The sequence below is a fragment of the Oncorhynchus tshawytscha genome, unplaced genomic scaffold (genome assembly GCF_018296145.1).
Source record: "Oncorhynchus tshawytscha isolate Ot180627B unplaced genomic scaffold, Otsh_v2.0 Un_contig_7223_pilon_pilon, whole genome shotgun sequence".
In the NCBI taxonomy this organism is placed as follows: Eukaryota; Metazoa; Chordata; class Actinopteri; order Salmoniformes; family Salmonidae; genus Oncorhynchus; species Oncorhynchus tshawytscha.
In genome coordinates, this window is record NW_024609518.1 from 116,827 (window position 1) to 139,615 (window position 22,789).

General features: G+C 46.0%; 2 protein-coding genes across 5 annotated transcripts; both read right to left on the bottom strand.

The window, feature by feature from the left end:
* Positions 1–6,578, bottom strand: LOC112237135 (zinc fingers and homeoboxes protein 1). The gene is made up of 6 exons (XM_024405750.2): positions 6,030–6,578; positions 5,253–5,540; positions 3,529–4,025; positions 3,135–3,356; positions 2,749–2,910; positions 1–2,618 (listed from the first exon to the last, which is right to left on the bottom strand). The coding sequence occupies exons 2-6, from the start codon at positions 5,416–5,418 to the stop codon at positions 1,122–1,124; spliced, it is 2,544 nt and encodes an 847-aa protein (XP_024261518.1). The 5' UTR covers positions 5,419–5,540; positions 6,030–6,578; the 3' UTR covers positions 1–1,121.
* Positions 6,579–6,675: 97 nt separating this feature from the next.
* Positions 6,676–22,361, bottom strand: LOC112237134 (ATPase family AAA domain-containing protein 2-like). 4 transcript variants are annotated; one of them, XM_042315682.1, is made up of 28 exons: positions 22,028–22,361; positions 21,404–21,558; positions 20,430–20,497; positions 20,122–20,284; positions 19,644–19,725; positions 19,224–19,527; positions 18,929–19,046; positions 18,768–18,782; positions 18,372–18,603; positions 16,353–16,468; positions 15,927–16,101; positions 15,699–15,787; positions 15,396–15,555; positions 13,330–13,420; positions 12,799–13,116; positions 12,368–12,491; positions 11,982–12,168; positions 10,853–11,038; positions 10,129–10,264; positions 9,771–9,967; positions 9,353–9,512; positions 9,029–9,151; positions 8,704–8,850; positions 7,789–8,234; positions 7,620–7,686; positions 7,395–7,519; positions 6,986–7,114; positions 6,676–6,877 (listed from the first exon to the last, which is right to left on the bottom strand). In XM_042315682.1, the coding sequence occupies exons 1-28, from the start codon at positions 22,202–22,204 to the stop codon at positions 6,845–6,847; spliced, it is 4,323 nt and encodes a 1,440-aa protein (XP_042171616.1). In that variant the 5' UTR covers positions 22,205–22,361; the 3' UTR covers positions 6,676–6,844. The 4 variants fall into 4 exon arrangements, with proteins under 4 accessions (XP_042171616.1, XP_042171615.1, XP_042171617.1 ...); XM_042315681.1 differs by having other exon boundaries at positions 7,789–8,237; XM_042315683.1 differs by lacking the exon at positions 18,768–18,782 and having other exon boundaries at positions 7,789–8,237.
* Between the last annotated feature and the right edge of the window lie 428 nt (positions 22,362–22,789).

Here is a 22,789-nt window from a genome sequence, read left to right on the forward strand (position 1 = left end):
ACGTCTTCACTATTATTATACAATGTAGAAAATAGTCAAAATAAAGGAAAACCCTGGAATGAGTAGGTGTGTCCAAACTTTTGACTGGTACTGTACATACTGGGCCTCCAGGTCCGTACTCATAAAGCGTCTTAGAGTATTGTATGTCATCTTTTACATTGTACAAAAGTACAGACTCAGAGCTTCGTAATGGTATATTATACACTACAGTTGGAGAAAGCTATGGAGCTTTAAAAATTGCTATTCTTGTATAACCAGTTTTGCAAAAAAAGCTTTAAGGGTTTTTTTTCACACTTGCCAGAGAGCTGGAATTTGTTCACACCCTCTTAAGCCTTAGCCCCAACCATCTCTTTAAGGATTCACACGAGCTCATGGGTCAGTCTATGGACTCATTAGAATCTAAAAGGCTAAACTGATCCTAGATCAGCACTCCTACTCTCGAGTCCCTTGGTTTCTAAGTCTTTCATAGCACAGGAGTCCACATTCAATAGTTAACTTTGGCACCGCAGTTCCTCCAATCAATTTCAATGGGAACCCATAATATAATCTGATTTCACATGACTCATTGCATTCATTCCATGAATGTACTTACAGTACTTTGTAATCTCTATAATAATAGGGATATATACGAGAGACATTAGCCATTAAAAAAAGGACCTCTTAATTGCACATAAATAACTGTGCCGAATACTGTAGATTAACAAATGTTAATTTTCCATTAATTATCATCGTATCAAATATTATATTATCAATTGAATTTCAGCATTTTAATGTCTGACCAATTCATATAAAATTAGGTATTTAAAGTACTGGTTGTAATTCTTGACTAGATTGACTAATGGCGCTACTCTAGCACTGTAAAAAGGTGCACATATCGTTTGTTTGTGGGATATTATGGTTCAGTCTTGCATTCAGACAGTACCTTTTAAAATACGTAAGAGAAAGCGAAATGTGTTTGTGCTGTTTGACTAAATCCAATGTTGTGTTCATTTGGGCACACCATGGCAAAATGTTTTGCAACAGAAAGTGAAACTGGGCATTTCGAAATTGGACAATTCCATGTAGTCCCTCCCTGTTTCAGTCCATTTGGTGCCTAATGAACACAGCCCAGCTGTCCTTCATTACTCTGACTGTGTTTTTCTGGCACCCTGAGAGGGCTCCCAAGAATCACTTTCATCAGTGTCGTCATCCTCCTCCTCCTCCTCATCTTCCTCACCCACCACAGTGTCATCCTGCTCGTCAGGTGCCATCTCATTCTCACCCAGCAACGCTTCCTCTTCCTGCTGGTCCTCGTTTACCTCAACATCCCCAAACGGATCAGCACCCATATCTTCCCTCTTGTGTACCTCAGCGAACCACTCTCTCACCTGCTCGTATCCCATACTAGACTTGGTCACAAGCTCATCCAGGTCCTGCTCATTCAACAACTTGTGCTTCAGGTAATACTCCTTCAGGATGTCTTTCCCAGACTTTAACTTGATGAGGGGCTGTGGTGGGGACTTCTCCGTGCTGGTTGACCTCTTAACCTTCCTGCTCCGAGACCTCCCCCAGCCTCGGTTACGTATCCTCCTCTTTCTGTTTTTGTTGCCGTTCAGTCCCTCCACGTTGCCGCTCTGGTAGTGGAAGAACCACTTGAGGTTGCCGTTCTTGAAGGAGTACCGGGTATCTCCGAACCAGTTGACTACGTAGACCCTGGGCAGCCCGCTCTCCTCTGCCAGCTTGTCATATTCCTCTGTGGAGGGCCATTGGGTACGGACAAAGGCACTCTTCAGAACGTGGAGCTGCTCTGGGGTTTTCTTTCCAATGTTCTTGTCCCCCCTGTTTGGCCGCCGGCCACACGGAGGGGTCTGGGATCTTTTTTTAGACGAGGTGGCCTCGCTCTCCATCCGCTCTGCTTTCAGCTCAGGTGACTCTGCCTCCACTACCTTCCTCTTCTCTGTGAACCAGGCGTCGATCTCTCTCCGGGTCAGCTTGGTCTCCGTCCTCAGCCGGGTCAGCTCGTCATCAGACGGAGTGCTTCCCTTCTGGTAACTCTCCTCAAGAACCACCAGCTGCTCTGCTGTCTTCTCCTTGAACTTCTGCAATGTGAAGTCTGGGAAGGAGTTCCAGGTCTTGGGGCGTGGCTCTTTCTCTTTGACGGATGGTGTGGGTGTGGGCGGTGGTGACTGAGGGGTCTCGTCGCTAGAGTCAATGACGATGGTGGTGCCGCTGCCGTGACCCCTGGGACTCTGGCTGTCATGGAACATGATGACGTTGCTGTTCTTGGAGTTGCGCTGGTTGTAGCGCGTGTCGCTGAACCACTTCTTGATCTCCCCTTTTGTGAGGCAGGTCAGCATCATGAGCCTGGCGATCTCCGCGTCGCTGGCGAAGTGGTTCTTCAGGTAGCTGGCTTTCAGCTCCGCCAGCTGCTCCTTGGACTTCTTAGGCCGCATTCCAAAGTGGTCGGCGCTGAGGGCCGAGTTCTCCTGTGGGGTCAGGGAGGGAGGCTGGACAGTGGTGGCTCTCTTCATCTCACTGACCGCTGGGCTGGTCTGGTGGGAGGACATCTTGGGGACCAGGCTGTGGCTTGGCATCCCTGCTACTGTCAAGGTGATGGGTGTGGTCACAGGCGTGCCAACCTGTTCAGAGTTTAGAAAGGTTTCACTCACTCCACAATATTACAACAACTGACAAGACATATTGAGTTGAGAAACTATAAACAGAAAATATTACATTACATCATCCACAATGTCATCAATAAGTACCAACCTGTGTAAAAACCAGGCCTGGCTGCCCTACTATCTGACAGGTCTGGAGGATAGACTGCAGGCCGTTGGCCGCAGCAGAGAGCTGGTGGGCCGGGATAACAGTGATGGTCTGAGGCACCGTGTGCACAGTCCCGTTGAACTGCTTTCTCCTAGCCTCCTCCACCTCAAATCAAAAAGTTTATTTGTCATATGCACAGGATAGACGTAGTGTAAATGGTACAACGAAATGCGTACTTGCAAGCGCCCCCCTTCAATAGAGCGACAACAATTAAAACATATATTCAATGAGTGAAAATATGTTTTAAAAAAATCACAATAAAAACACTATGTCCCCCCCAAAAATGTAACTCTGGTATAAGACAAACATGAATCTAACAGAAAAAGCACCTCCTCGGGTGTCCAGCTGACCCCGTGCTTCAGACGCTGGGCAGAGAACCAGATCTTTATCTGTTCCTCACTGAATTTGGTCTGAGCCGACAGACCCATGATCTCTGATACTGAAGGGTACGGGAACTTCTTGTAGGTGTTGACCAGGACTGTGTTGGTATCCATGGATTGGTTGTACGAGGGGATACTGCTGACGGGGATGAGGAGCTGGGCTTGGGCGCTCTGCGGGGAGGGAGGGAGGGAGGGAGGGAGGGAGAAAGAGAACGCGAGAGTAGAGAGCAGAGAGAGAGGTTTTAGTCACTTATTTTCAGTAACATTACATAGTATCAACAGCAGTGAAAGGTGATTTGTTTCATACAATTTACAATTTCAAAGAATTTGAAAATATGATCACCTGCTGGGCCTGCAGAGCTGAGAGGACCTGGGCCAGACCAGGGGGGAGCTGGAGTCCAGACATATTGGAGCTGAGGACAGAGGATTTCTTGTGCTCTGATGACATCATATTGGGAATGTTTAGGAGAACACTGTGTTTCATGGACTCGGTGTAATGTGGGCTCATCTTCTCGACAGGAGTGAGGGAACCCAGCCCCAGAGGTGCTTCGATAGGCTCCTGCTCCCCTTCACTCTCTCCCATCCCGTCACTCTCCTCGGCTGCTTTCAGAGACACGGCGATCCTCTTCGGTTCCGATTTACCCCTCATCTTCATGATGGGGGTTTTGCTGAGTGAGATGCCAGCTGAGGCGGGGTCATCGCTCTCCTCCGTCTCATGCTGTATATAACCCCCATCCGAGAGAAGGTCACTGAGCGTCTGCTCCAGGGTTGGTTGGTTGCTGTGTTTCACTCCTGTGCAGGTGACACCGTCCTCTCCGCTGGAATGACTGATGTCGTGCTCTGAAAAGTAAATTGCTCAGCTATGTTAGTTTAACTACATCAGAGAACAAGGGTCATTTTCAGGAGTAGAGCACACCATAGTAGATCAGTGTTGAAACAGTAGGTCAATATGGGCATTTCATATAGGTTTCAAAAGCTTTTCTCCTGTTTAGTGCCTACAGAACAAGATCAAATCACATTTTATTTGTCACATGCTTGGTAAACAACAGGTGTAGACTGCTTACTTACGGGTCATTCACAACAACACAGAGAGAAAGAGAAGAGAAAAGGAAAAATAATAACACCTGGCCGTGCTGCTGCTCCAGTTACAACTGTTCTGCCTGCGGCTATGGAACCCTGACCTGTTCACCGGACGTGCTACCTGTCCCAGACCTGCAGTCTTCAACTCTCTAGAGACAGCAGGAGCGGAAGAGATACTCTTAATGATCGGCTATGAAAAGCCAACTGACATTTACTCCTGAGGTGCTGACCTGTTGCACCCTCGACAACCACTGTGATTATTATTTGACCATGCTGGTCATTTCTGAACATAGCCTGGTTCCTCTCTAAGTCTCTTCCTAGGTTTAGGCCTTTCCAGGGAGTTTTTCCGAGCCACTGTGCTTCTACACCTGCATTGCTTGCTGTTTGGGGTTTTAGGCTGGGTTTCTGTACAGCACTTTGTTATATCAGCTGATGTTCGAAGGGCTTTATAAATACATTTGATTTGATTATATCCAGAGTAAAGATAACTAGGCTACATACAAGGGGTACCAGCACCGAGTCAATGTGCAGGGGTACGATGTAATTGAGGCAGATATGTACATATAAGTAGGGACAAAGTGACTAGGCAACAAGATAGATAATAAACCGTAGCAGCAGTGTAAGTGATGGGTCAAGAGTGCAAAAAGGGTCCATGCTTGGGGGGGTAGAAGCCGTTCAGGGTTCTGTTGGTTCCAAACTTGCCGTGCGGTAGCAGAAAGAACAGTCTAGGACTTGGGTGGCTGGAGTCTGACAATTGTTAGGGCTTTCCTCTGACACCGCCTGGTATAAAGGTCCTGGATGGCAGGGAGCTCAGCCCCAGTGATGTACCGGAACGTACGCACTACCCTCTGTAGCGCCTTGCGATTGGATGCCAAGCAGTTGCCATACCAAGCGGTGATGCAGCCAGTCAAGATCGAGCCAGGTGATTAACATTTCAAGAAAACAAGTGTGAGCAACATGTTGAAGATGAATAAAACCCTTCCCCACCTGTCTCTGGGTCAGTGGAGACCACAGCGGTGTCTGTAAGTCCCTCTGCAGCGCTCTCAGCTCCATCCTTTCCCTCCTCCACCTGCATGTCTGCATCCTGCTCCTCCATCACGTTAGAAGAAGGCAGTACCATGCAAGGTGTTGTTGACTTCCTCCTGCTTGCCATTTTGTAGGTAGGCTATCCTCCAAGATAACTTTGTGTAAAGAGATGTGTCTGGAATGGATTTGACCTTCCGCTACTGATGGTTTGATTCACATACTAAAACTTCCAATATTTTCATCTGTGGACTGAAATAAATAAAAATATGTATTTGACAGGTTCCATCCAATATAGCTTCACTTGAACAGCTACAATCTGTATGGATTACTGTATAATTGTAATAGTACGTTCATTGTACAGTAATTACAGTGAAGTTGAAATGTGTCCTAGCTATACCACCTTTTGCATGTGAAACCTATTACAATGATTATTTCTGCACACTAGTGCAACTTGTTTGTAGCAACTGTCTAGTTTGTAGTAGCTGGTCATTTACAATACGTTTGGACCAAATTGCTCTTAATGTCATTTGTTTATGTAGAAAAAAATATTTCTAAGCAGTGTGACTATAGCAAATTGATTATCTTATTAGATTGCTAGCTATCCAGATCTAGCTAACTAACCTAGCTTCCATTTCTGCATCTAGCCAGCCAGTTTACACCTGGGATAGACATTGCGGCTGGAAGCCAAATACTGTAGCTAGCCACCACAGAACAGCAGCTGAGTTTGCGTGTACTTACCAGGACAAGAGGTAGCTTCTGCGCAGGCTCTCCTGCCCCCCGCAATTTGTCTTAGGTTCTCGTCTAATGTTAGCTAGCCTACCCCTGTACAGTTCAGCCAGAGCGCTCTGCCGGACTGCAGTAGTTTTGCTCGGAGGCAGGCGAGTCCAGTTCACCGCTGTCTGCAGATGAAAACATGGAACATTTTCGCTGCAACAGTTCTTTTCCCGACTGATATCCCTTTACAGACGTATTTTAAAAAAGCAGGAAGCCACGACATTAGTCACTTCAAGTAAGCCATTTGTCCATTAAATTATATCACAGTGTGTTGTTTTTTTAATGGCAGTTTTTAATGATTAAGCGGCGTCATCACGTTAATGCGGTACGTCTTGACGTCATTCATAGGCGACATCTGTCACGCATGCAGAGAAATGTTGCTTCAAATAAAATGTCTATCAACCAATACAAGCATTTAAAAAGTGACGGTCCTGACGTTTGTATGCATACAGTATTTATCGTTACCGTCTGACGACAAAAAAAAACATCACCTGAGGCTGCACCATGCTCAGTTTGTATTCCGCTTTAACTGGTAATAGATATTTTTCAACCAATTAACACATCAATGTCGTCATGCCTTTATGGTAGAACAAGACACAGGAACAAATACTCGTAAAAAAACACTTTAATTAAATAAAAGCACCAGTATACAAGTTGTTAGGAAATACACATCTGTATATTTCTATCAAAATATAGTTCTAGACTTGTTCTTTATACATTTAGACAACGGGAAATACGTGCAATCCATGACTAGCTACATCTTTATTTTATAAAACTCATTATGAAAAATCTTCAATTTCATTTTCCATTTCCTGGAAAGAGAATAAGAAAACATTAGAAAACATAACTCAATTTATGGGGCATTGCTCAATGATATGTTTCATAAGTTCATACAAATTCAAATGTATAGAATGACAAACCTTCAGCAGGGCAGTCTTGTCGTGGTCTTTGCGATGTCTGTAGATACTCTGACATAACAAGGCGTATAGCTTCTCCAGTTGATAGACCTCATATCCCTCAGTCTTAGACACCGCTCTCTGAAGCAGCTCCTGAAATGAAGGAGCAGAAAACCAGCTCAGCACAGAGGTCTTATATCCTCCATCTTGGTCTAAAGGAAGAAGGTGCCTCTGTCCGATTCCAGATCCATTTGTGCTCTTGCCAACTCTATTGCTGTCATTGTCAAGCCAAAACATGGCTTGACATGACAATTCCAATAGACTGCCACTGGCTAGTTGCCTTAACCACAGATCTAGGATCATTTGACAACCTCCATTAGGAGGCTCGGGCGACGACCTGACCCTGGACCAGCTGCAGTGATAATCTGTTTACCTTTAGTTTGTTGTGATCAACCACAGGGGGCTTTGTCTTCTGGTCCAGTATCTCCTGGTCAACATCCATCACCTGCTGCATCCCCTGGTAATTCAAGCCCCGCGTCACACGCCTCACTCCTACTTCTGACAAGAGGACAGAGGGGAGGAGTGAGTGTACAATTCAACAAAGTTAACTTAAAAACAACAGATAGTGTAGGTGTGTGTGTGGGGGGGGGCTACACACCTGTGGTATTCTCTTCATCCACTTCCACTCTCTGAGGCTCAGTTTTGTCTGTAGAGGATGCCTGCCCCTGGGTGAATGAGGAAAAAGTTTAAACAGAAAAATAAGATCAATTCAGCAGGAGAATCATCCATACAAAAAGCAACATCCATTTTACAACAAAATAACATACGTTGTCTCCCCCTTCTGGTAAGAAGTGGTTTTCCTGGGCTCCAACCACCACTACAGGGTCCTGGGTGCCCTCACTGCTCTGGTCTCCAGCCCTAGCCTCCACAGCTTCCTCCACCCTGGGCTGGGTAGCCTCCGTTGTAGCCTGGCTAGCCTCCTCCGTGGTCTGGCTGTCCTTAGTGTCTTTCTCCATGGGCTGACTGTCCTGGTTCTCCTGTTGGGCTGGTTCCTCCTGCTCCATTGGGGTCTCCTCAGCCCCAGTGATCTCCAGCTCCTCCAGGCCTGACTCTGCTGCAGCATCACCCCCCTCCTCCTCCTCACTCTCTGCCCCTCTCCTCTCCTCGTCGTCAGACTCCACCACAGCAGAGTGGTCTTTAGAAGTGTGAGGAGAGGACCTTTTCCTGATGATGCCGTTGCACCAGCGGCTCTTCCTGCGCTTCTTCTTCTGAGCTGCTGAGAAGCAGATGACCAGATAATCAAAGCCAATTCAAAAACCACCTTTATGAATGACTGAATGATGAGTGTAAACATGGTGAGAGAAACTGACAAGGTGTCATCATCCCGTCTCTCATTACCAGCAGTTAGTAGAGGATAGATCTGTAAAGGATAGAACTGTAAAGCTCTCCGCAGCTCATTCTCTACGGGCTAGTGGAAACTACCAGTCTGTCTGCAGAGTAGTGAAATGCTAACCTGTGCAGTAGAGGATAGATCTGTAAAGCTCTCCACAGCTCATTCTCTATGGGCTAGTGGAAACAGTCTGGAGAGTAGTGAAATGCTAACCTGTGCAGTAGAGGATAGATCTGTAAAGCTCTCCACAGCTCATTCTCTATGGGCTAGTGGAAACAACAGTCTGTCTGCAGAGTAGTGAAATGCTAACCTGTGTAGCATTGTATGTCTGTACATTGAGTTGCTTGCTAACCTGAAGGGCGTGGCGTGGTCACAGCTGAGGGAGCAGAAGCGGTAGACTCCTTAGAGGGGCCTGCTGCATCAGTGCTCTTGGCATCCACTGCTCTGGTCTTGGGATGAACGTGATAGTAGGATGGAGCGAACCTTGAAGTGGAGCAACCTGGAAGTAAAGAGAGAGGCAGTTCATATTTAAATCTATCAGGAATGCTCTTCTTTCATCCAGAAGGAGAGCAGCAGAACAGATCAACTGGTCCCTGAACAAATTAAAGGATAAAATGCATTTCTACTCTAGAACCATCTTTCTGGAACTACTCTGCACCAATAGAATAACACCTGACCTCTTGTGCTGCGGGACTCCTTGATATCCTCGCAGATCTTCTCAAAGTCTTCATCCAGTTCGTCTTTGACGATGGCCTGAACAGTGTCCTTCAGAGCACAGGCTCTGTGGCGGATCTGACGATCTGGAAAACATCCAGTACACAGACTTGTCATCAGTATGATTATGAAATGATGAATGGATTGATTCATGAATTAATAGTTGGCTGAATGAAGTAATGAATGATTAGTTGAATTAATTCACAAATTTATGAAATAAAGGAAACATTCTCCCATGAACAAGAATATAACATCTGTAAAAATTCTGGATAAAGCCTATTTCCTACCTGAAGGATCTTTGTCAGGGTTGTATTCCAAACAGTTCTTCCAGATGAGATCCACGTCGTGGACAAACTCCTTCACAGTCACGTACTTGTGAGTGTCGATGTTGGAGAGGACAGTGGACAGGTCCATGGGCTGCTCTATAACTGTAGCATAGTCAGGTACCTAGACAAGACCATGATCCATCAAAACAACAGGTCAGCCATTCTCCATGTGATAGAGATTCTACCATGTCCATGTTTAGACAACATCTGGCCTCTTCTCTTTATTTAACCCTCATCCGATGTTTATACATGGCTCAGAGCGCAGAGCGCAGCCCCCCCCTCTAGAATGCAGACCCCCCCTAGAATGCAGCCACCCCCAGAACTCAGCCCCCCCCCCTAGAACACAGACACTTTTACAGCAATTGATGGTCAATCTCACCTCCTCCAGGTCAACAGGCTTGGTGAAGGCCTTGAAGCGTTTGTCCTGAGAGAGGCGGTTGGTGACATCACGCAGGAAGAGGCGGAGCTCCCTGAGAGTGTCTTCTTCCTGCTCCTCCAATCGCTGCTGCTCCTTTTCTGTCAGCATCCTTGGGGGAAGAGGGGGAGCAACAGGAAGCACCTCCAGGGCTGCAAGCACTGGGGAGGAGAACAGGGAGGTTAGTGACTAACCACATGACTGAGCGAGTGCTGACAGCTTTGGGACAGAGAACGTTCTAGTTGAAGTTGAGCTTGTTTAACCATTTTGGACCATTATCCAGGATTCCACTAGAATATCTCAGAGTATGATGCAGTCTTACCTGCTTTCTTCTGGGATGCAGGAGCTTTGGCAGCCTGGTTTAGGATGAGATCGTCAAAGAAGTTCCTTCTCTCATGTGGGGTTGGGACCTGAACCTGGAGCACCTCTCCATACTCAGCACAGAACAGGTCCTGGACCTATTGGGGGGCGGGGGGGTGATTCACCAAGTGAACATAACATTCAGCTGAATGGGAATGAACAAGATCATTCTGACTGATCCCCTGCCCAGAAGCCCAATTCCAACCCTCCAGCTTCTCCCACAGGGGGAGGGAATGAGTGCACATTTTCTATGGCTTGTGTCCCGTTGGTGATTAGATTTTATTAGGATCTCTTTTAGTCCTCGTTTGGACTAATCTTCCAAGAGTCCTTAAAAAACATCAAAATCCTACAATCACATAACACACAGCAGACAAAATACACTGCCATATTGGTGATGTTAGGGGCGGTGTGTTCACTACATCCTGTTAGACTGCTGTGGGGCGGTGTGTTCACTACATCCCGTTAGACTGCTGTGGGGCGGTGTGTTCACTACATCCTGTTAGACTGCTGTGGGGCGGTGTGTTCACTACATCCCATTAGACTGCTGTGGGGTGGTGTGTTCACTACATCCTGTTAGACTGCTGTGGGGCGGTGTGTTCACTACATCCCGTTAGACTGCTGTGGGGCGGTGTGTTCACTACATCCCGTTAGACTGCTGTGGGGCGGTGTGTGTCTACAGTACCTACCTCAGGGAAGAGGCTGCTGTGGGGGACATTACAGGTGGCCAGCAGCAGGATGGGTGAGAATGAGGGGATGTCCTGTAACAAGCTGAGGAAGGTAGCTCTGAGAGCAGACCCCACCGTGTCCCACCACCGCTGGATGTGAGGGATATAAAGGATACTGGGGGACGTCCTCTTGGCCTCACAGAACATCTACAACACAACGAAACACATCATTACAGATCAGTGTTTATATGGACCTGCATGCCTCCTCACAGAAGAGCTAAGAGTCCAAACATACAAGACATCAATACTATCCATCTCTGGGTTCATCAATACAAGACATCAATACTGTCCATCAATACTGTCCATCTCTGGGTTCATCAATACTGTCCATCTCTGGGTTCATCAATACAAGACATCAATACTGTCCATCTCTGGGTTCATCAATACTGTCCATCTCTGGGTTCATCAATACTGTCCATCTCTGGGTTCATCAATACTGTCCATCTCTGGGTTCATCAATACTGTCCATCTCTGGGTTCATCAATACAAGACATCAATACCGTCCATCTCTGGGTTCATCAATACTGTCCATCTCTGGGTTCATCAATACTGTCCATCTCTGGGTTCATCAATACTGTCCATCTCTGGGTTCATCAATACTGTCCATCTCTGGGTTCATCAATACTGTCCATCTCTGGGTTCATCAATACAAGACATCAATACTGTCCATCTCTGGGTTCATCAATACTGTCCATCTCTGGGTTCATCAATATAAGACATCAATACTGTCCATCTCTGGGTTCATCAATACAAGACATCAATACTGTCCATCTCTGGGTTCATCAATACAAGACATCAATACTGTCCATCTCTGGGTTCATCAATACAAGACATCAATACTGTCCATCTCTGGGTTCATCAATACTGTCCATCTCTGGGTTCATCAATACTGTCCATCTCTGGGTTAATCTCAAGTCTTTCTTTGACACCTTGACTCCTCTCTCCTAGGACCTTCTCCAAATATGTGAAGAATCAAGGACTCAAGGAAAGACTAAATATACTCCGACTGTCATGGCCGATGGCACAGGGCTCAATAGTGCACTATACAGAAAACAGGGTGTGATCCAGGGGAGGGGGAGGGGTACAGTACCTGAGCACAGGCCTCCTCAGGAGAGGTGGTGCTGACTCCGAACAGCACGGCCATGTCCAGGGTGTAAACTGTGAACTTCTCCAGGGCATGGAGCACAGCAGGGGCCAGGTGACTGCTCTGACCTGACCCAGGACGCCCCGCCAGCAGTAGCCTGGGACGGTACGATGTGGGCTGGTTCAGCACGCTCCTGGGAGAACAGAGGAGAGGGGAGAGAAAAAGACTATAAAATACTTTACAAGACCGGAGCTCAATACCCATTCTCATGAAGTGTACACTTCAGTCCCAACACAGATTTCAAAAGATGTCCCGTGCACACTTCAGGGAGGAGTGGGAGAAGGACACAGTTGTAATAAGGATTTCTGTGCGTTGGACAACCTGTTACTCACCTGCTGAAATGCAGGAAGCCCCCAGCTGCCTTGGCCTTGTGAGAGAGACCGGTGATGCAGACAGAGGAGTCCTCATCTTCACTGTGCAGGGGATCAGCATCGAAAACACCAGCTGGGAGGACACCTGAAGACAAGTGGTGAAACATCTTAGAACATGATAAACCAAGTATGACATTCAAGAACACAATACAAACACACCCATTCTTATACAACAGGCATACCAAACCTGGGTCATGTTTATTAGGGCACACTGTAGCAAAAGCTTTGGCAAAAAAACAAAACAAATTAGAGAAGTTCTGGTAGTACCTACAAATTTCAAAACATTGCCCCCTACTCAACACGGCCCTGTGGACAACAACAAAACATCTCCCGACAATGAAGACAGTTCAACATGAGAAATAAGAGAGATTATCTTGTCCCAGTTGACTCACCGTTGTCTCGCTTATCTCTCTTGAGCCCCTGTTCTGCATGTGGGAACAGCCTGCTAACTGCACCCAGTACAGTCTGTAAGGCTGCACCAAGCAGTGGCTGGACCACAGGAGTCAGAGCCTTGGCCGGGGACGACACAGCTCTCTGGGAGGCTGGGACTGTCTTCCTCATGGCTGACAGGAAGTCCCTGCTGCCGATGGAGATAGAGGCCACATCTAAAACCAGCTTCTGGGACGAGGAGTAGATCTGAGGGTAGCGTCTCCTCAGGGCACACAGAGCCGCCTCAGCACACACCGCCTTCATGTCAGCACCGCAGTAACCTAGGAGACAGCAGGGGGACGTTGGGAAACAGAGTGACAATGCAAGAGAGCATCCTCTACATGTTCTGATTACACACAACACTTTCAGTGAGCCTCCGAAAACTTTTGGAATATTTAACAGATTGGAATTTTAAAATGTCGTTTGAAAGAATGGGTAATCTTCTAAAAAATTCTTGGTTGGTTTGGGAGAGGAGGGATAAAAAGAAAACATACCAACACACTTGTCTGCCAGTTCTTCCAGGAACGAGGCTGACGGCTGGGGAGTCCACTGTCTGGTGTGGATCTGCAGAATATCCTTCCGAGCCTGCAGTGGACAAAAACACGACCATTTATGTCAAATATGAATGTTTCCAAAAACAGTTCTCCTACATGAAAAACAAAATACCCTAATCTTAGTAGAACAAAGTCATGTTACCTGTTTACTTCTCACACAAGTGATCTTTTATCATACATACAGTACCAGTCAAAAGTTTGGACAGCTACTCATTGAAGGGTTTTTATTTTTACTATTTTCTACATTGTAGAATAATAGTGAAAACATCAAATCAAAACTATGAAATAACACATATGGAAGCATGTAGTAACGCAACATTTTTTAGTATTTTTATTAATCAAAACATTTTATACTTGAGATTCTTCAAAGTATCCTCCTTTTGCCTTGACAGCTTTTGCACACGCTTGGTATTCTCTCAACCAGCTTCACCTGGAATGCTTTTCCAACAGTCTTGAAGGCATTCTCACACATGCTGAGCACTTGTTGGCTGCTTTTCCTTCACTCTGCGGTCCAACTCATCCCAAACCATCTCAATTGGGTTGAGGTCGGGGGATTGTGGAGGCCAGGTCATCTGATGCAACACTACATCACTCTCCTCCTTGGTCAAATAGTCATTGTCCTATTAAAAAACCACTGATAGTCCCACTAAGCCCAAACCAGATGGGATGGCGAATCACTGCAGAATGCTGTGGTAGACATGCTGGTTAAGTGTGCCTTGAATTCTAAATAAATCACTGACAGTGTCACCAGCAATGCACCACCACCTCTTCCTCCATGCTTCACGGTGGGAACCACACACCTCCTCCTCCATGCTTCACGGCGGGAACCACACACCTCCTCCTCCATGCTTCACGGTGGGAACCACACACCTCCTCCTCCATGCTTCACGGTGGGAACCACACACCTCCTCCTCCATGCTTCACGGTGGGAACCACACACCTCCTCCTCCATGCTTCACGGTGGGAACCACACACCTCCTCCTCCACTCTTCTTATTGGTGTCCTCTAGTAGTGGTTTCTTTGCAGCAATTTAACCATGAAAGTCTGATTCACACAGTCTCCTCTGAACAGTTGATGTTGAGATGCGTCTGTTACTTGAACTCTGTGAAGAATTTATTTGGGCTGCAATCTGAGGTGCAGTTAATTGCCGATTTTTGAGGCTGGTAACTCGAATTTATAATCCTCAGCAGCAGAGGTAACTCTGGGTCTTCCATTCATGTGGTGGTCCTCATGAGTGTCAGTTTCATCACAGTGCTTGATGGTTTTTGCGACTGCATTTGAAGAAACGTTAAAAGTTCTTGATATTATCCGGTTTGATTGACCTTCATGTCTTAAAAGTAATGATGGACTGTCGTTTCTCTTTGCTTATTTGAGCTGTTCTTGCCATAATATGGACTTGGTCTTTTACCAAATAGGGCTATCTTCTGTATACCACCCCTTTCTTGTCACAACTGATTGGCTCAAACGCATTAAGGAAAGAAGTTCCACAAATTAAGTTTTAACAAGGCACATTTGTTAATTGAAATGCATTCCAGGTGACTACCTAATGAAGCTGGTTGAGAGAATGCCAAGAGTGTGCAAAGCTGTCATCAAGGCAAAGGGTAGCTACTTTGAAGAATCTCAAATATATTCTGATTTGTTTTAACACTTTTTTGGGTTACTACATGATTCAATGTGTTATTTCATAGTTTGATGACTTCACTATTATGCTACAAAGTAGAAAATAGTAAAAATAAAGAAAAACCCTTGAATGAGTAGGTGCCCACTATTTTGACAGGTACTGTGTGTGTATGTGCACGCACACACACACACAAATAATATGATTTGAACAAACATGACTTCCATCAGTGGTGTATTCACTAGGAACCAAACGGAAGCAAACTCAACCAAACAGAGAGGGACCTACCTGAATGTGTCTACTAGAAATCTGTTTTTTTTGTTGCAAAACTGTTTTCTACGGCGTGCACTAATGACTACAGCCGTGGTCACTAAGACCCTTGTCTCACCTCTCTGTCAGGCAGGCCAAAGAGGAACTCTCGGTCGAAGCGCCCAGGTCGCCTGAGAGCTGGGTCTATAGAATCCAGACGGTTAGTCGCTCCGATCACCACGACCTCTCCTCTGCTGTCTAACCCATCCATCAGGGCAAGGAGAGTGGACACGATGGAGCTGTAAGATGTAAACACATACAGAACATTATTCCCACTTTACGAAGTCGTACTAAACAAAGAGATACCTAATAGCTAAAACCAGAAGCAATAAATGTTTGTATTCAAATCAATTTGTTCCAGTGATCAACACAAGTGTCTAACCTGTGTATCTGGTCCTGTCTGCTTGAGCGGACGGGAGCCAACCCATCAACCTCATCAAAGAATATAATCGATGGCCGCATCTGATATGCCTAAAAGATTTGTAAAAAATAAAATAAAACATATTTTTAGTATTTCCTCCTCCAACTCATCTTGGTTTCAACATCCTGGAACACAATATATTTCAGAACAAGAAGCCAACTTCCATGGAGAATACCGGTAGGTAATGACCTGGTCGAAGAGAAGACGTAGCTGCCGTTCGGACTCTCCCACCCACTTGCTGAGGCAGTCTGCTCCCTTTCTCATGAAGAAAGAGACCTTCCTCTCTCCCTGACTGCACTCGTTAGCCAACGCCCTGGCCACTAGAGTCTTCCCTGTTCCAGGAGGTCCGTAGAACAAACAGCCCCTACACACACACACACACACACACACACACACACACACACACACACACACACACACACACACACACACACACACACACACACACACACACACACACACACACACACACACACACACACACACACACACACACACACACACACACACACAAACAAACAAACAAAGAATCTACAGCATCAAGAGCAACAACAGATCCTAGATCATTTCACCGTAACAGTATGGATGACTTTCTAAACATTTATTTCTCGCTACCTTGGTGGTTGGATCTTGAACCTCTCAAACACCTCTGGGTAAAGCAGAGGGAAGACCACCATCTCTTTCAAGGCAGAGATGTGTCTGGTCAGTCCCCCAATGCTGTCAAAACGCACCTAGAAAACAACGTTACATCATTTCAATGTTGGACAATGGTTGTCCGGGGGGCTGTCCCAGTTATCTATCCTTTCCCTCTTTCATTCCCCCTCATGGACTTAACATATGACTGGAGCAGGTATGGACTGGAGAGACTGTCTGGTCTACCTGAAGGTTTCCTTCTTACTGTTACTAGTCAGACTTACTGTCTGGTCTACCTGCATGGGGTCAACATCAGCTGGACTTACTGTCTGGTCTACCTGCATGGGGTCAACGTCAGCTAGACTTACTGTCTGGTCTACCTGCATGGGGTCAGCGTCAGCTAGACTTACTGTCTGGTCTACCTGCATGGGGTCAACGTCAGCTAGACTTACTGTCTGGTCTACCTGCATGGGGTCAACGTCAGCTGGACTTACTGTCTGGTCTACCTGCATGGGGTCAACATCAGTGTCTGGTCAACCTGCATGGGGTCAACATCAGTGTCTGGTCAACCTGCATGGGGTCAACATCAGCTAGACTTACTGTCTGGTCTACCTGTATGGGGTCAACATCAGTGTCTGGTCAACCTGCATGGGGTCAACGTCAGCTAGACTTACTGTCTGGTCTACCTGCATGGGGTCAACGTCAGCTAGACTTACTGTCTGGTTTACCTGCATGGGGTCAACGTCAGCTAGACTTACTGTCTGGTTACCTGCATGGGGTCAACGTCAGCTGGACTTACTGTCTGGTCTACCTGCATGGGGTCAACATCAGTGTCTGGTCAACCTGCATGGGGTCAACGTCAGCTAGACTTACTGTCTGGTCTACCTGCATGGGGTCAACGTCAACTAGACTTACTGTCTGGTCTACCTGCATGGGGTCAACGTCAGCTAGACTTACTGTCTGGTCTACCTGCATGGGGTCAACGTCAGCTAGACTTACTGTCCGGTCTACCTGCATGGGGTCAACGTCAGCTAGATTTACTGTCTGGTCTACCTGCATGGGGTCAACGTCAGCTAGACTTACTGTCTGGTCTACCTGCATGGGGTCAACGTCAGCTGGACTTACTGTCTGGTCTACCTGCATGGGGTCAACGTCAGCTGGACTTACTGTCTGGTCTACCTGCATGGGGTCAACGTCAGCTAGACTTACTGTCTGGTCTACCTGCATGGGGTCAACGTCAGCTGGACTTACTGTCTGGTCTACCTGCATGGGGTCACGTCAGCTGGACTTACTGTCTGGTCTACCTGCATGGGGTCAACATCAGCTAGACTTACTGTCTGGTCTACCTGCATGGGGTCAACGTCAGCTAGACTTACTGTCTGGTCTACCTGCATGGGGTCAACATCAGTGTCTGGTCTACCTGCATGGGGTCAACGTCAGCTAGACTTACTGTCTGGTCTACCTGCATGGGGTCAACATCAGCTGGACTTACTGTCTGGTCTACCTGCATGGGGTCAACATCAGTAGTGTCTGGTCAACCTGCATGGGGTCAACGTCAGCTAGACTTACTGTCTGGTCTATCTGCATGGGGTCAACGTCAGCTAGACTTACTGTCTGGTCTACCTGCATGGGGTCAACGTCAGCTGGACTTACTGTCTGGTCTACCTGCATGGGGTCAACATCAGTGTCTGGTCAACCTGCATGGGGTCAACGTCAGCTAGACTTACTGTCTGGTCTATCTGCATGGGGTCAACATCAGCTGGACTTACTGTCTGGTCTACCTGCATGGGGTCAACGTCAGCTGGACTTACTGTCTGGTCAACCTGCATGGGGTCAACATCAGTGTCTGGTCAACCTGCATGGGGTCAACGTCAGCTAGACTTACTGTCTGGTCTACCTGCATGGGGTCAACATCAGCTGGACTTACTGTCTGGTCTACCTGCATGGGGTCAACATCAGTGTCTGGTCAACCTGCATGGGGTCAACGTCAGCTAGACTTACTGTCTGGTCTATCTGCATGGGGTCAACGTCAGCTAGACTGGCTCCAATCTTCATCCTGTCCTTGTGAATTCCCAGGACATCCTCCTTCAGCAGATTCATGGGAAGACATCTATTCACCGATCTGTTCCTGCTCTTCCTCCTCCTCCTCTGGAACTTATCATCGTCAGAGGAGGAGGAGGAAGAGGAGGAGGACGAGGAGGTGGAGTCACTACTGTGGATGGCATGTCTTCTTCTACACGGTAAAGAAAGGAGTATGGCAGAGCCAGAGGTCAAGAGGTCAGTAACGTCACTGACTAATACAGACAACGTAATGCACACAAATCAATGACCAAGAAACCAGCCATCACGGAAACCCTGATGTCACCACACATCTAAGACACACTGGCAATGACTTACCTATCAGACACACTCCTGTGGATGCCAGAAATCAGAAGCACAAAGAAGTAGAACTTAGGAATGAATTGTGATTTGTTGTAATAGTTAGGAAAGAATGTTAAACTAAACTTAATAGGTCAGACATGGAAGGTAGTAGATACTAGGTTCTTTAGTCCACAGACCTGTTGCCTCTCCTTATGTTGTAAGGGCTTCTCGGACCAGTAGAGCTGAACCCATACCTCCGCCTGGATGGGGACAAGTGTCTTGAAGTCTTGAAGAAGATGGCCTTTGTCTTGGGCTCTGTGGGAAATAAAAGGTCAACCATGAGAAATGAGTAGAAGGACAGGTTATGGGAACAACAACTACTACTAAAGCGTGACAATAAATGTAAAGTCCATGCACCGGTGCTGATGGCTAGAAGTATACAGACTTCAGTGAAATAAAAGATGCAAATAGTTTCAACAGAAAATATCTAACCCTCCCGTGGTGCCTGGTATCGAACGGCAGCTTTCCTCTGCCTGAAGTCATAACGTTTCTGGTTGTCATCTTCATCATGGTCATCATCATCGTCCTCATCCTCCTCATCATCATCATCTTCATTACGGTCGTCATCATCGTCGTCGTCTTCGTCATCTGCCTGATTATTTTTGCCTCCCTCTTCCTCATCATTCTCCTCTTCACTGGAGGTCACTCCATTTTTATTCTCCTGAGGGTCTTCACTTCCTTCCTCGGTTCTTTCAGAAGTCCTTTTCCTCTTGGCCCCAGCGTAGATTACAAGGTCCTAAAAAAAAAAATTTTTAAAAAGGGGAAAAATAACATTATTGGGGGGGACATCATGGTGATATTGAACTAAATCTATTATAAACGCTGTGAACCTGTAGCATGAATAATGTTGACCTCCTCTGTAGTATCCCTGCTTCTTAGCCGGCGACGCATTTTTTGCATATCATCCATCTTCTGCAGCACGGCCTCAGCTGTGCTTTACGGATACAATGGAAAAAACAAAAACAGGGACTGTTTCATTCCACCGCTACCGCTAGCCATTATCAACTTTGCTGTTATAAACATGCAAACCAGACTGACAAGAACATGTACAGCAGTGGTGACCCAACCCTCCTCCACGAGAGTTACTGGGGCTAGTTACTACCGCTAGCCGTTATCAACGTTGCTGTTATAAACATGCAAACCTGACTGACAAGAACATGTACAACCCAACCCAACCCGACCCAACCCTCCTCCACGAGAGTTACTGGGGCATGATTTCTTCTGCCCCGGTGCTAGATTAGGGCTGGAGGGAAAACCCCTGTGGTAGATGGGTAGCTAGGAGGGTTGGCCACCCCTGATGTACGATGCCTGCTGATGGAGATGTTCTTACTTGGTGATGAGACGGTTATAGAGGACAGACTGGTTCCTGGAGTTACGCTTGTATCTGGTGATCCTGGAGCTGCGTCTCACAGAGCTGTCCTCCTCCCTGGGACGCAGAACAAACTGAGTCTTCAGAGTAGAGGCCTCTTCTTCCTCAACTTCATCAGTAGCATCTGGAAGAAGATTTAATTATTTATTATTAACTTGATGATAAACATTGTAGCTGACATAAATGAAACCAATGGTGTCTCCTTCTCGCTGTACTGTTGGAGGTGGCATTGATTCATGTAAAATGGGATCTAGAAATGATCTAGTTACCAGCTTCAGATTGCTTATCCCTGGATGATGCGGAGGCTTTTCCATCGCCCTGCAGTCTTGGGGATTTCCTGCAGAGATCAACAAAATGAGAACAAAAACATTGAGGGTTGTGATGACACCTTAGGTTTGTAAACATGTTTCTGTCGTCATGCATATCACCGACTAGACTGCGCCTTCTTCACGATGCTGTCTGTGTGGGTGGACCAATTCAGTTTGTCTGTTATGTGTACGCCGAGGAACTTAAAACTTACTACCCTCTCCACTACTGTTCCATCCCCGCTATCATCCAGAAGGCGAGGTCAGTACAGGTGCATCAAAGCTGGGACCGAGAGACTGAAAAACAGCTTCTATCTCAAGGCCATCAGACTGTTAAACAGCCACCACTAACATTGAGTGGCTGCTGCCAACACACTGACTCTACTCAGCCACTTTAATCATGGGAATTGATGGGAAATGATGTAAATATATCACTAGCCACTTTAAACAATGCTACCTTATATAATGTTACTTACCCTACATTATTCATCTCATATGCATACGTTGATACTGTACTCTATATCATCTACTGCATCCTTATGTAATACATGTATCACTAGCCACTTTAACTATGCCACTTTGTTTACATACTCATCTCATATGCATATACTGCACTCAATACCATCTACTGTATCTTGCCTATGCCGCTCTGTACCATCACTCATTCATATATCTTTATGTACATATTCTTTATCCCCTTACACTTGTGTCTATAAGGTAGTAGTTTTGGAATTGTTAGTTAGATTACTTGTTGGTTATTACTGCATTGTCGGAACTAGAAGCACAAGCATTTCGCTACACTCGCATTAACATCTGCTAACCATGTGTATGTGACAAATAAAATTTGATTTGATTTGATTTAGACTATACTGAGAGGAGTAGAAGCTGATTTGACATACAATGAATACCAGTTATCTGCATAAAACATAAGTAGTTACCTTGTGCTGTGTTCGCCAGTTTCCTCCTCTTTCTCAGGGGACTTGGTTTGGCCATTTATTTTAGCCAAGGACACCTCGTGTTTGACGGTCTGTCCCCTGGTCCTCAGGGATCCTCGTCTCGGAGGACTATCCTCCTCCTTCACCATCGAGTGGCCCTATGTTAGGAAAAAACAAAAACATCAGCTGCATTCACATAGGAATCCAGTCATTTGAAGTGTAGTAAGCTAACTTACAGCTGGCTAGCTATAGAAGTTAGCTAGCAGGCAACATACCTGTCCACATTCAGAAACAATCATTAAAGTTATTGTTAGTCAGTGCTACTTACTAGCCATCTAAAAAGGGGCTAGCTAACTAGCTGAGTTTACTCAACTCCACGATATATACATCTATGGGCGATACCCCATAGGGTGTGTAAACTAGAGACAGGAGCTAACAGGCCAACTAATTTATAACATTAGCCTCCAGTTAGCTTACAACTGGCATAGAATGCGGTTAACTAGGCACATAAACAACATCAATGTCGGGCTAGCTAGTTAGCTGGTTAGCTAACAGCTGTCATATAGCTAACAACAGCTGAGTTTACAGTGACATTTTATAATGTCAACTATCTTAAAAGGGCCTCACATTTCGCGTGTTTTCAGTGTTACTGGAGCTGTCATCCAGGCCCCTCTTCAGCCGACTCGACTTTGTCTGCGATGCGCTCTCCAGCGACAGAAACTCGGAGCTCGTATCCAAGTCAACCCGGTTCCTCTTCCGAGTTGCTGGTTCCGCGCCCACGCCGCTGCTGCGTAGCATCACCATCCTAACTTTAGACCGATTTTTTTTTTAATACTAAAGCATAAATATGGGACTACTTAATTGTATCAAAACTGAAACGAATGAATAACATTCCTAGGTAATATATGGCGCGTAGTAACACACAACCCTCCCCAACCAAAACCCTTGATTTCTGGCGCCACAAACGTCACTGGAAGACAAGTGACAGCACGCAGTATCCTGGCGCAAGACAACATAGTTCATCATAAAAAGTAGTGATTATACATTTCTAATCACCAATTATGTCATGCTGTATTCATATCAATGACCACGTGAATATATATAAATATTATAATTATAGAAATCTATCCCAAGGCCAACAGTGATATGTTCTTTATATCATTCAGTTGTGCGGAAGGATATTATGGGAAAGATGTCCCGGTAATTTTTGGCGCGCTGTAAATTGCGCATTATGGAAAGCCTAGCTACAGGTTCATGATAAAGCATTGTCTTTACCGTTATGAAAATATAACTGGTTAACTATAAAATGTCAATTATATTTGAGAGAGTTTTCTGACATTTTAATATCAACTATACTAAATGTCTAGAGGAGCTCTGTTTCATTAATTC